The sequence below is a fragment of the Mustelus asterias genome, chromosome 11 (assembly GCF_964213995.1).
Source record: "Mustelus asterias chromosome 11, sMusAst1.hap1.1, whole genome shotgun sequence".
NCBI classification, from domain to species: domain Eukaryota; kingdom Metazoa; phylum Chordata; class Chondrichthyes; order Carcharhiniformes; family Triakidae; genus Mustelus; species Mustelus asterias.
Genome location: NC_135811.1, coordinates 13163543 through 13176699, shown reverse-complemented (window position 1 = coordinate 13176699; position 13157 = coordinate 13163543). Strand labels below are relative to the sequence as shown.

General features: G+C 41.6%; 1 protein-coding gene across 1 annotated transcript in view; it reads left to right on the top strand.

Moving 5' to 3' along the window:
* pdzd7a (PDZ domain containing 7a) overlaps window positions 1–7047 on the top strand; it is a 98342-nt gene extending 91295 nt beyond the window's left edge. Inside the window, exon 16 of the mRNA XM_078224347.1 lies at window positions 6904–7047. Within this exon, the coding sequence (XP_078080473.1) occupies window positions 6904–7047 (144 nt within the window). The remainder of the gene's footprint in view (window positions 1–6903) is intronic.
* Window positions 7048–13157: the final 6110 nt, after the last annotated feature.

The following is a 13157-nucleotide window of genomic DNA, read 5'->3' as shown; positions in this document are numbered from 1 at the left end:
TTAAACTAGAAAGAGTGCAGAAGCGATTTACTAGGATGCTACCGGGACTTGATGGATTGAGTTATAAGGAGAGGCTGGATAGACTGGGACATTTTTCCTCTGGAGCGTAGGAGGCTGAGGGGTGATCTTATAGAGGTCTATAAAATAATGAGGGGCACAGATCAGCTAGATAGTCAATATCTTTTCCCAAAAGTAGGGGAGTCTAAAACTAGAGGTCATAGGTTTAAGGTGCGAGGGGAGAGGTACAAAAGTGTCCAGAGGGACAATTTTTCCACACAGAGGGTGGTGAGTGTCTGGAACAAGCTGCCAGAGATAGTAGTAGAGGCGGGTACAATTTCGTCTTTTAAAAAGCGTTTAGACAGTTTCATGGGTAAGATGGGTATAGAGGGATATGGGCCAAATGTGGGCAATTGGGACTAGCTTAGGGGTTTAAAAATAAAGCGGCATGGACAAGTTGGGCCGAAGCACTGTTACTATGCTGTAAACCTCTGACTCTATCCACATTCCCCTTGTCTTTTTGCCTATGCCACCCATATCAATTACAGTTCCCACTCTCACCCTCACAGTATAAATCTCGACCTATTTTCCTTGTCTTCAGCTCTGATGAAGGGTCATCCTGACTTGAAAGGTTGGCTCTATTCTCTCTCCACAGATGCTGTCGACTTGCTGAGATTTTCCAGCATTTTCTGTTTTTGTTTCAGATTCCAGCATTCGCAATAATTTACCTTTATCTTAGTCCTCCCTAGGGACTTCGCCGACTTTAAATAACAATACAAAATACTGAACACTTTTATTAACTCAACAGCATCCAGTAGAAATAAATCAACAACTAACCTGAGTGATTGAAGGTCCCTTTGAATAGCGCTGAGGGAGGTTCATTCTACTCCTGAACATGTGTGAGGTGAAGAGAGGCTGGAGCATTGAGATTGAAAATGGCACAGCAAGAGTGAAATCAGTGTTATGCTCTGACCAACATTATAATCTGTGCACTCTGCATACTTCTGGCACACACATCTGGCGCCCATGCTACAAACTGACCCAAATGGTGTCTGGTGGCCTGCACCCGGGCCCGAACTGACAAGCAGGTTACAGTTTATTAACAAAAGAAGAATGATTAAATATTTCTCAATTATTCATGAAGCTAATTTTAGTCAGTGTAATTTTAACAGTTTATTATGTAGTGGAAGATATATTGCTTAATTACTGTGAGCTCATTTGCCTGCAGGTGTAGAGTTATCGTTCCCAAAAGGGACATAAACTGTGTCAACATAAGAGACTGCTAGACTAAGGTTTCTTGAAGGACAGGAAGAAACCCAGAAGCATTTAGTGTTAGGTAAAGAAGCCTAAATAATCATGCAATTAAAACTGACAGTAGTGTTATTTAATGCATCTGAAATATTTTGTCCGATTAGAAAAATGAATAAGGTCAAAATAAGGCATAGAAAAACAAATGTTTTTTTTGTAACTGCAGAATATAAATGAACTCGTATCCACATGCAGTAACTTAATCAAATTGAGAGCTATTCGGTGAGGTAAAATTACCTCACTGCTCACAATTAAAAGATTAGATTAAAATGATAATGTCGCTGGATGTTAGCTAATTAGAACGGTTTGGAAAGGGAGATAACTGCCCTGCACGATCCCAAGAGGATCGGTGGCTGTCGGGAAACCTGAACTCTCTCTTGAAAAATCATTACACGGTATACGTTTGCCTGAAATAAGAAAATGACATTGCATTGTTTGATGTTCTAGGCTGTTATTTACTCAGTAAAAATCTGATAATTCTGCAACACTTGCCACAGCTGTTGTATTCAGATGTGCTTAAAGCCAACCACAGAATTGTGACTAAAATTTACATGCAATTACTGCATACAGTAGCTCTTGTGTCGCATCCTTAAACAAGCCATGTCCCTTAATTTGGCATTATCAAAATCCTAATATTCTACCTATAGATTTAAAATAAAATATAAGATTATGCTGTGCAATACCAGTGTATGGTATGCGACATTAGTACAGTTTTATATAAAATTCTTTTATCTGCATTTCTTTCTACAGCTGTTGGTGCTAAAGGGATCAAGGTATATGGGGGTGAAGACGGGATCAGTGTATTGAATTTGATGATCAGCCATGATCAAAATTAGTGACGGAGCAGGCTCGAAGGGCCAAATGGCCTACTCCTGCTTCTAGTTTCAATATATAGAATCATAAAAATCCTACAGTGCAGAAGGAGGCCATTCGGTCCATCGAATCTGCACCGACCACAATCCCACCCAGGCCCTATCCCCATAACCCCATGCATTTAGCCTAGCTAGTCTCCCTGACACTAAGGGGAAATTTAGCATGGCCAATCCACCTAACCCGCACATCTTTGGACTGTGGAAGGAAACCGGAGCAGCTGGAGGAAACCCACGCAGACACAAGAAGGACGTGCAAACGCCATACAGACAGAGACCCAAGCCAATATGTTTCTTTTTCAACAGAAGCGTTAATCCACTTAGTCATAGAGGTTTACAGCATGGAAACAGGCCCTTCAGCCCAACTTGTCCATGCTGCCCTTTTTTTTTAAAACCCCTAAGCTAATCCCAATTGCCCACATTTGGCCCATATCCCTCTCTACCCATCGTACCCATGTAACTATCTACACTTACTTTACTATCACAAGCCAAATTAATCAAACACCTCTTTTTGTATTCTTTTATGGGATGTGGGTATCACTGTCATGGCCAGTGTTTGTTTCCCATCCCTAATTGCCTTTGATCTGAGTGGTCTGCTAGGTTATTTCAGAGGGCAATTAAATCTCGAACCACACCTAGGCCAGACTGGCAAGGATGGCAGATTGCCTCTCCTGAAGGAGATTAGTGAGCCAGATTGGTTTTTACAACAATCGATGATAGCTGTCACGGTTACCTACCGAGATTAGCTTTATGTTCCAGATTTTTTAATTGAATTTTAATTCCACCAGCTGCCATGGTGGGATTTGAACACATCTCCCAGGAGAATCCTTTGGATTATTAGTCCGATGGCATTACCACCACACCACCATCTCCCCCTAAATCTATTAAGGTTACCTTTTTCAATCGAGGTGTTTGGAAGGACCTGCAGTGGGATATTTCTGCCAACTTGGAGCCTGATCCCATTTAAAAAATAATTTATGCTTTGATGACAGATGTGATTGTAACATTCTCACATCTGTTACTCTACTTGATAGAATATAAAGATAGAACTGGTTGTGTTGAAGAAACAGAACATAACCCTTTGGCAGTCCATATGGTACTTGCTGCAAGGTTTTTCTTGATCTAGTTGAGGAGTGATGGGGTTAATGTTATGTTAAGTGGCTTATAATTTTAAGGTCAGGAAAAGTTGCTCTCATCACTACAGTTCTAAGACCAATGGCCTAAAATTTATAATTATATTTTATTCCCATTCTACCTCATTTCACTTCCAGAGCATATGCATAAATTTTACAATCCCCAAGTAGATGGGGAAAGCTTGCAGGAGCATTCTGATTGATTTGTACAGTGATACAGGGCAGGATCTTCCAGACCTTGTCCCTGTCGGAGTAGTGGGACAGTTCTCAGGCTAGGAACCCAATTTTCTAATGGCTCGGCTTAACTGAGGTTCCATCAACCCAGTGGCACATTGGCATAATGTCTCTGGATTGCCTGACCAATAACTCACACACACAGGAAAACCCATCTCCTCTTGCTTGCCCCTTGCAGTGACAATAGAATTTGCTCGGCTTTGATTTTTCAGAGCTTTAGGATGATTTTCATCTGACAGCATTCTCACTTCTTACCTGAAAAGCAGCAGTCAGAAATTGAAAAACAGCACAGGACCCTGGTTTTGTGCTGGTGATTGATTAAGTTGTGTTGCAATAATCTCTCTCGATTTTTGATTCACTCTCATAAATACAGATATTTAACTTTAATCTTATCATGAAAAACCTACATATAAAAATGATTGGAAACGTATCCCATGATTTTCAGCACGTACCTACTCTGAGGTTTGGTCAGAGGATTCATTGGGTAATTGTTACTAAGCTAGCCCATGACAGGTCTTCCCTAGTGAGGCAATAGCAATGCATGGCATAGATTTTTACTTCTGAATCAGAAACAATTATGGAAACTGGCATCCTTACCCACCAGCATCTTAGTGCAGTGTACAGTATAGCCCATCTGTCACAGTGCTTACTGATGCAGTTTCCCATCCCTTATTTAATAAAGAAAACTGAGTCGCTAACAAATTAAAATTGAATTAGTGAAATGATATTTCCTTTCGCTTTGCAAATGACCATGCATTAATGGTCTTAAACCAAGTTACAGGTTATACTTTGTGATCATTTAAGGACAATATGTAAAAATGGGATGTTTTTTGGCAATGTTTTCTAACAATTTGTAAGCAATATTATGAAAAGTTGAGATTTACCCTGCAATCCTTTCTGTTTTTCATTGCACATTTAACGGATTACTAGTTGCTGTGCAGAAGATCTCATTTTCTCTGGCAGAATTCATTCTGCATTCAAAGATACAGGGCAGGAGTCTCCGGCCACACTCGCCTGAAAACAGGAGATTCTCGCCCGACTGCAATGAACCTTTACATGGTCCGCACCCGCCCGCTGGAATTCCAGTGGCAGGCAGGATGAGAGAATTCCAGCCACAGTGTTAACAAATACCAACAAGTAAAAATAAATAAATATCAATGCTCTACTCCTCTGCTTTAAAATGCCTAGAGCTTTTGTGAGGAACAGTACATCAGAGTAAATGCCCACAGTAAGAAAATGTGCAGTGCAGATTATGGTCATTTTAGTTGAGCTTTTCCAGATCAAACGCATTTTTGCCAGAAAAATTGGCTTCCACTCCCAGGAAGGACATAAAGTAGTTTCATTCTGGCACCGTAATCATTCACTATGTCTGTTAGAAGTTCATTTTTTCTTTAAACCAATTTCCCTCCTCTCTCTCTCTTCCTCTGGTACCAACACCAGTATTTCTTTTTCTTAATATTTGAGCCTAGATCTGAGGGCTAAGTTATTCCTTTTGCTGCACCTATTTGATTGAGGCAGGAGTTCCATCCTCCATCCTAACCTCACCATGATTCTGACCGGGATATTCCTTCCAATCTCCCAACAGAATATCTACCAGTAATTGGAAGTGTTTGCCTTCATCAGTCAGAGCATTGAGTACAGGAATTGAACATTATGTCCCAGTTGTATGAGGCATTGGTAAGGCCACATTTGGAATAGTGGGTACAATTCTGGTACTAGGATCTTTTGCGTCCACTTGGACACCTGTGAGGGGGCACATGAGACCTTGATTTAATACCTCATCCAAAAGTCGGCACATCTGACAGTGCAGCATCCCCTCAGTAACTGTCCTGCAATGGGAGTTGAACCCACAACAGTTGGTGAGTTTGAGACACCGAGCAGCACTGATTTTGTGTGACAATCAACTGGTTGGAGAACCAGAGGAATCCTTACACTGCTTCTCTCCAGGAGGCCTAGTGCTATTTAACTTCAATCTGGACAGTGTCAGGCCTCCCATTCGATCATTGGATCAGGGCCCCAATGAGGTGTAAATTCCACCCCTCAGATGATGGCCATTCTCCAGTACTGGCAGCACCACTGGAAAAGATGGCAGCTGCTGGTAATGCACTGAGCTCTTCATCAGGGGTGGATGTTAGATCCCTGGAGACAGATGCATATGGCAAAATATGGGTTGTGGGGAAGTGGGACACTGGCAAGGCAGTCGGAGGAGGGGGAGGTGATCAGACACAAGGCAGGGAGTGCTGTGAGTACGCACCCTCTAGTCAAGGTGGTTTTCACGGCGGTTTTCCCTACTAAATCATTAAATCTCAGTGGACTCGGGGATAATCGCTCTCAAGTTATTAATTAATGAGTCGAATTGACATCCCAGTGCCAGCAGGTGGGATTTTCATGTTGGGCCTCCCCCAAATAAATTCGGGACAATTTTCCACAACTGGGAATTAGACCTGGGAACTCCAGCCTGATTCTACTGGACACCTGTGATCATGGCCATTCCAGCGGCTTCCAATACATTTCAACCGATCTGTCTACAACATTTGAAAAAAACTAGTGAAAACAAATACATTTTGGAATTAACAAACTAAAGGAAAATCATTCAACACATAAGAAAATGGATTACACTGTTGTTCTATCACAAGTATTAACCTTATTTTCTTACTGTAAGATGAAGTAGAAGTTTGATAGTGCTGTAAAGAATGCTTTGATGTTGTTAATAGTTTAATTTTCTGTCATTATTTGATAAATTAGTTTGTCAGTCAAAGCAAGTTCTAGTGGAGTGTTATACTGCTGATTTATTAAGGAGAATTCCAGGATAGAACTAATCATTTGTTGTCCTGAATGCATTGGAATATTTAATTTGATAACTGGGCAAGTAAAAGCATTCTTGAGCGCAAAGGGTACTAAGACTTACCTACGTGAGCACTCTGAAACTCAGTAGCTAATAATATCTAACTTCAGAAAGTGAATGAAGGAACCCAAAAGATGTACCCTGATCATGTTGACAATCATTAGCAGTGATTTCCCACCCTCGCCTTTTTGGCAGACTCCTGCCCTTAGGCCACATTGGAGCTTGCCACGCATTGGTGATTACAGTGAATCCTGAAAACTCTGACAGGGTCAGCTCTGTTGAACTTCAATGAGTGCAATGCTCGCTGATCTCTGGCCTTTCCAATTCAGCATCAGAACTGGAAAATCCCCATTAATACCCCTTTAAAAAAAAGCACCAGAATAGCAGCACATATGATGACTTAGCTGACACTTAAGTGGAAGAGTGTTTTTCTCTAAATGTCCTACCTGTTCCAGATATTTTATTGAGAATCAGGAAGATTGACTAGTAATTGTGATGTTTTCTCCCCTTGTTGCAGGCTGGTTATGAATTGGTTTCAGTCGATGGAAAAAGCCTACAAAACGTCACACATCAACAAGCTGTGGATATAATCCGCCAATCTTACAGGAACAAATCTCTGGATCCAATGGTGTTTGTGGTGAAAGTGCCTAAAAGCAGCTGAAGGCTAAATCTGTCAGGACCAGAATGGATCTTTGGCATATAATTTGGGGTAACCACACATTGCAGACATTTTTAAATGAATGATGAGTGTCTTTCAACAGAATTTCAATTGATTTGAAATCTGTAAACTACTTTACTATTGATTTTAAAAGCAATTTACAAAACATTTCATACAGTGGATGGACACTGTTCTATATTATTCATAAGTGAATGGGTCATTAGTCTCTATCCAAATGACTCTCAAAATAGAATCTTACACCGTTCCTTCTTGAGCAGATGGTCCATAAATCATTTTATGGAAAGCATGTTCATTGTCATTTTCTATGTCAAGCTCAAGAATGTGAGTTGGATGGTCTGGTGTATAATGCTAAATACTAAAGGCGAAATATTACCATATTTTTTCAAAATGTAAGGCTCTGACTGAAAACCGGCTCGTAGCTTTCCAGCTGCACTGCTGAGTTTTTAGTCCAGATTTTCAGGCATTCAGAAAGAGAAAAAAAATGAGTGGGTGGGACTCTCGCCATCACTACAGTGAGGCAGGGCTCCACAGAGAGTGGGCCGCCATCTTTAAAGGAGCTATGATCAGTGCAGAGGTTGAACTCCGTCCAAAGTGGTGTATCAGGGATTCTCTCTACCCCCCACTATGGCCAATAACCACCGCAGAATTATTGTCGATGACAATGATTCATGTCTTGAAATCGCTCTTGTAAAGTTCGCCGATTTCACGTCACATTGACAGGGTATGAATATTCAATGTGAAGGGATCATGTGGCAGGGGGGGTTCAGTAAGTATATTGAAATGTATTCAATTCTATTTAAACCAGCGAGGGGTGTGGAAAATCAGAAAATGCAATCTCACTGGCGAGAATCGCATTTTCCGATTCTCGCGGGATTTTCCACCCACGTCATTTTTCTCGCTGATGGCGAATGTGGGCTGAAAATCACCCCCTAATATCCACTACAATAAACCATGGCTTAAATCATTCAGGATGGCAGGGTTTTGCTTTCTCCCATCCGGGAAGTCAACATATCCATTTCACACACAAATCAGTATTGTGGCTGCAGACGGGACTTACACCCCACACTCAGGAGGAAGTCCCATCTTACAGATCTAATGGCCGATCAAATGGGCCAGCAACAAGAGCTGCAGTGGACTGAAAAGGAATTGCACGAGGACGCCTGAGACTAAGTCCGGGCACTGGAGGACAAGGTAAGTGCAAGGCATCCCAGGGCAGGGAGGATAGGGAAGGCCTGCTGGTCATCAAGGGGGCATGATGGGTCGCGGGGGAATTGGCCTGGGATGGAATGAGGTGGGGAGGGAGGGGTGAATGGCACAGAGGCCTCTGGATCTTAAAAGCCAGTGGGGGAGGGGGGGTTCTGGCCAACCAGCACATCTTTCAGACTGTGGGAGGAAACCGGAGCGCCCGGAGGAAACCCACGCAGACACAGGGAGAACAAGCAAACTCCACTCAGACAGTGACCCAAGCCGGGAATGCTATCCACTGTGCCATCATATGTCATAATTGGTTGCTAATATTTCTCCTAGAACTATGCAGACTGCAGAAATATCATGTGACTATAGTATTTAGCTCATACTGCTCTTCACCAACATGAATGGAAGAGGAATTTCAATAGCTTGGAGCTCTTGGAGGGACGGATTACCAACCTCCCTGACCTAAAGTTCTGTTTGCACCTCTCCAACCAGCAATCCGGCTGCCCTGAGTGATATTACACTTGGGATGACCGTCATAGGACCTAAGTACACTTCTACCCCTTAGGGACAGGAAGTTTCACCGAGAGAGCTGCTGGCTAATCTGATTAACTGGCACCTCTGTAGTCCCTTCAGCACCAGGAGAAAGTAGTGGCCACAGCTGGGACTACAGTCCATTCTCACCGAAGAAAAGATAAGACACCGGACTTGTGTAATTCTGGGGATTTTGTGTGAGGATAATTGGAAGACCCCAGCGAGGGAAAGGAACAAAGGAAACATCTTGGCGGGGGAGGGGCTGGGTGCCCCAAATGGTACAGGAGGTACTCCTCTTCCTACCTGCCTTTGGCCGCTGCAGGTGAAAGCTGCCCAACTGGTGGCCATCCTTCCATCTTCTCCTGTGGACCGAAAAACTACAGTGGAGGCAGAATTAAGCATTTAATTGGCAGTTAATTGTCCACCTGAGGTTCTCAATAGGTCTAAGGGCAGGTAGGCTGCCTGATGCCTTACCTGCACCCTTCTTATTATGGGAGACGGGACATGTATGGATGAAAAAGCAGCGGGCTAGCAACCCACTTTATTTTACTTGACCCCCCACCTTTATATACGCCGGTTGGGCAGGGGGGGGGGGGGGTGTAAAATTCTTTGCTTGGGTAAAATTCCCATTCCCTCCCATATACTTTGCCCCTGTAACTCAGCATTCCAATAAAAGCTTTGTGACACTGTCAAAATTAAAGGTTTACCACAGTTTGAAAAAAAGCCCTTATGCAAGTCATAACTTTGGTGGAAGTTACAGAAGTTACGTCATGAGGTCATTTGACCTGTGTGTTTTTTATATTTCAATGATTACTTTGCATTTTTACCATTAATACAGATTAAGTTCATGTTGTCTATTACAAATCAAAGATACCCCTAAATGGACTCTCTAATTTATTTTTGGAGTGTATGGGCAACTTGACTGTGCAACTAAAAATAGAGATAGGTGAACCTTTCATGATAATTCAAACTTTCTCTGTTTAAACCCTAAACAACTGTGGCGTACTTGAATGTATTCAAAGATATGTACATATTTGATTGTAAATGACATTGTATTTTTTTTTATTAAGAACACAACTATATGTGCAAAACTCCATGCATGCGGCACTGGCATTTTTTTTAACTAGAATTGAACTGCATCAGCAAAAGTTCATATTCTCTCACTTGACTCAAATGTCCTTTCTCCTTCCTTTCCTAATGTCCACAGTAAAAGTTAGCACAATCAGTCCTTAGTGAAAGCATTGGAGAAACTGAATTTCTAACTTACATGTTTCTGTCATTGGTCATTTGTCAGGCTATATACATGTATATATAATTCATACCAGTAAGTAAACAGTCCTGAATGCTTGATACAGCCTAGGCACTTTTACATTATGCCAGTGCTATCAACAGCAAAGCACAGTTTGTCAGTCATTAAAAGTGCTCTTTTGTATTAAGCAGCTTGACCTCCAGATACATAATGGCATAAGAAACTCATTTTTTTATGGGTCCCATGAGCTACTGTCAGTCCTACTTATCTCTCAATGGTGGGATATTTTGAGTAGCAGCACCACCATAAACAAAGCACAGCAGTATACAGCGTAATGGGTCACTGAGTGGTGCCCCCATGGGACTGCATATTAAATATAAGTGCGTCCCTAATACATCCAAAAAGATCTTTGAAGAAAACTGGCTGCCATCAACACATTATCACCAAGTTCCAGATTCTGGATTCATTTCATGCAATGGGTATTATTGCACATGTTTTAAAGATTACGGTTATGAATGTAATTGCAGAATTACCTGAATCTGTTTACAACCAATTTTTAACCAAAGAGATGTCTTTTATTTGTGTTGTGTTACATGGCAACTATGCAATCAAATCCAGCAAATTAACTCTGTGCAGCTTGTGGCCCTTGATAATCTGTAGCAAAAATGTGCCTTAATTTTGTTTATTAACTTATTTTCTTTACCAAAAGACAAAATAGTAAAAATATTGTGATCTTATTCCCCCATTGGCTCTTTGTGAAATAAAACTTGGCATTGATACAGAGTGGTTTTGATATGATTTCAATAATTTATATCCTTTCACTCATCTATCTTGTGAGTAAAGGTAAGATTTGCATGCAAAATGCCTATTAAATATCAGTGTTTCACTTGACTGACACTTGGATATGAGTGGAGCAACTGTGCTCAGAAGTCATGCATTGAGATCAAGAGTGCTTTTATTCATAACTAATGTTATCACTTTCTGTCAGGAATTCTTTGTTCATTTTTAAGTCAATGGTCTTAACTTCATCCACCATGGTGTGTGGCACATGATTGGGGGAAAGAGGAAGATTAAAGAGTTAAATACAGGGCACACAGCCCCAACTCACTCCACATGCACAGCTGCTGCCCTTCTTACGCTGGTGGATGTTAAGGCATCTTCACCACAACGGGACACCTAATGTGCCAAGTAAAACTGTGGCCCCCACAAGTCATCCTGACATGTTGCCTGCAATGCCTGCCTGCTTGACCCCTCTGAGATGCTGTTTTAAATACGGGTCCTCATGGGCACCTCCAGGTTGAGATGCCCTCACAGTCGCCAACCTGCCTCAGGAGTGTCCACCTCTTTCAGAGAGGGGTCACGTGAGGCTTCACAGCTGCTGTCCGTCTGATAGGGCTAGCCACAGTAGGAATATCATCCCTAAATATACCGGGACACCTAATGTGCCAAGTAGAACAAGCGTTCTCCAAGGCGGCCTTCACGACACACGACAGCGCAGAGTCGCTGAGCAGAAACTGATAGCCAAGTTCCGCACACATGAGGACGGCCTAAACCGGGATGTTGGATTTATGTCACATTATCAGTAACCCCCACAGCTTGCCCCTGGTCTTGTATAATCTCACCAGCTGTTCTGTCTGGAGACAATACACATCTCTTTAACCTGTGTTTAATGTTCCCTCCAACCACATTATCTGTACCTTTTAAGACCCGGCTGGCTGTAGAGATTTGCATTCTAATTAGTATTCTGTAACTTGATTTCTGTGTCTGGGCACTGTTGGAGAACAGAGACCACTCCATCTGACGAAGGAGCAGCAAGCTCCGAAAGCTTATGGTATTTGCTACCAAATAAACCTGTTGGACTTTAACCTGGTGTTGTGAGACTTCTTACCAAGTAGAACTCCCAGAGTAAGGTATGTGTGTTATTGCCTTTCAAATCCCATTGTATAGTCAATAGTAACTCAAGAGTGAGCTTCCTGAATAAACCACTGGGAAGATCCAACCTTAGCGAATCCCTCAGAATGTTCTGTGGCTGATGCTGGCTGTGCACTAGCTAAACTAAAAACTGGTCAGTAAACCCACCTCAGCACACAATTAATGTCCTAATTTATGTTCCACCTGCCATATTTGATATAGGTACACCAAGAATGATCTAAATACAGTATTAAACAGTTAATATGAAACAATTATGTCTTTAAAAATAAGTATTTAATTGTATTCATTGAAGAAAAATAATAGTTCATGGAAATAAGAGCACTCTGATATAATGCAGTCCTTGCAAGCCTAGTACATCTGCTATAATTAAGTCTATGCTTTGGGGAACATTAAACAGCATGCCTAAATGCAAATAAAGCATGAAAAATATCTAGAAAAAAATGTCTAGACCCAAAAGACTTATTAAAAGTGATACAGTCGGGAGCCCTGAGCACTATATTGTTGCTGACAGGAGGAGTGAACACCATATATTCTCCATGCACTCTCTTTAATAACACTGTCAGATTTCTGTAACTTTTACAAAGATAGATAATAGCCCCTGAACACTTCCAGACACAGCTGCACCTGTTACATAAATTCAGTAAAATGAGTCGAATTCCAGTGGTGATCACTCCCTCAGCTGTGCAGGTACAGAAAGCGTCCAAGAAAAGATTCAAATTCAAATAGTGGAATGCAATGAATAGCTTTCCAACATGCATATAAATGCTGGTAACCTACACAGAGCTCTATGTTTTCCTCCATTGAGGCCAGCTTTAAATTTATGTATGCGGTTTTAGTTCTGCTCTTCTCAAAAACCTTCTTATCTGTTTTTTCTTGCTTTGTTTTATATCATTTATCATTGTTTAGCCTAAGGGAGACAGAAAGACAACCATGTGATTCGGGGTCTCTGCCAACACTACCTGAGCTAGCTAGCACAAATGCAAAAGCAGTTCTAAAATGATTCCTTCTCCATTTTTCCTTCCTGTTGCTGAAGGCCCTGGTCTCCCATGGTACCTTGGTTAAAACAGCTGAGTTGGCACACAGCCCCAACTCTGCAACCTACAGAAAGACAGCATTGAAGAAACAATCCATTGTGCCACCACATAGTCCCAACTTTAAGTGGTAGTTGTTTAGTGGTATAAAGAAG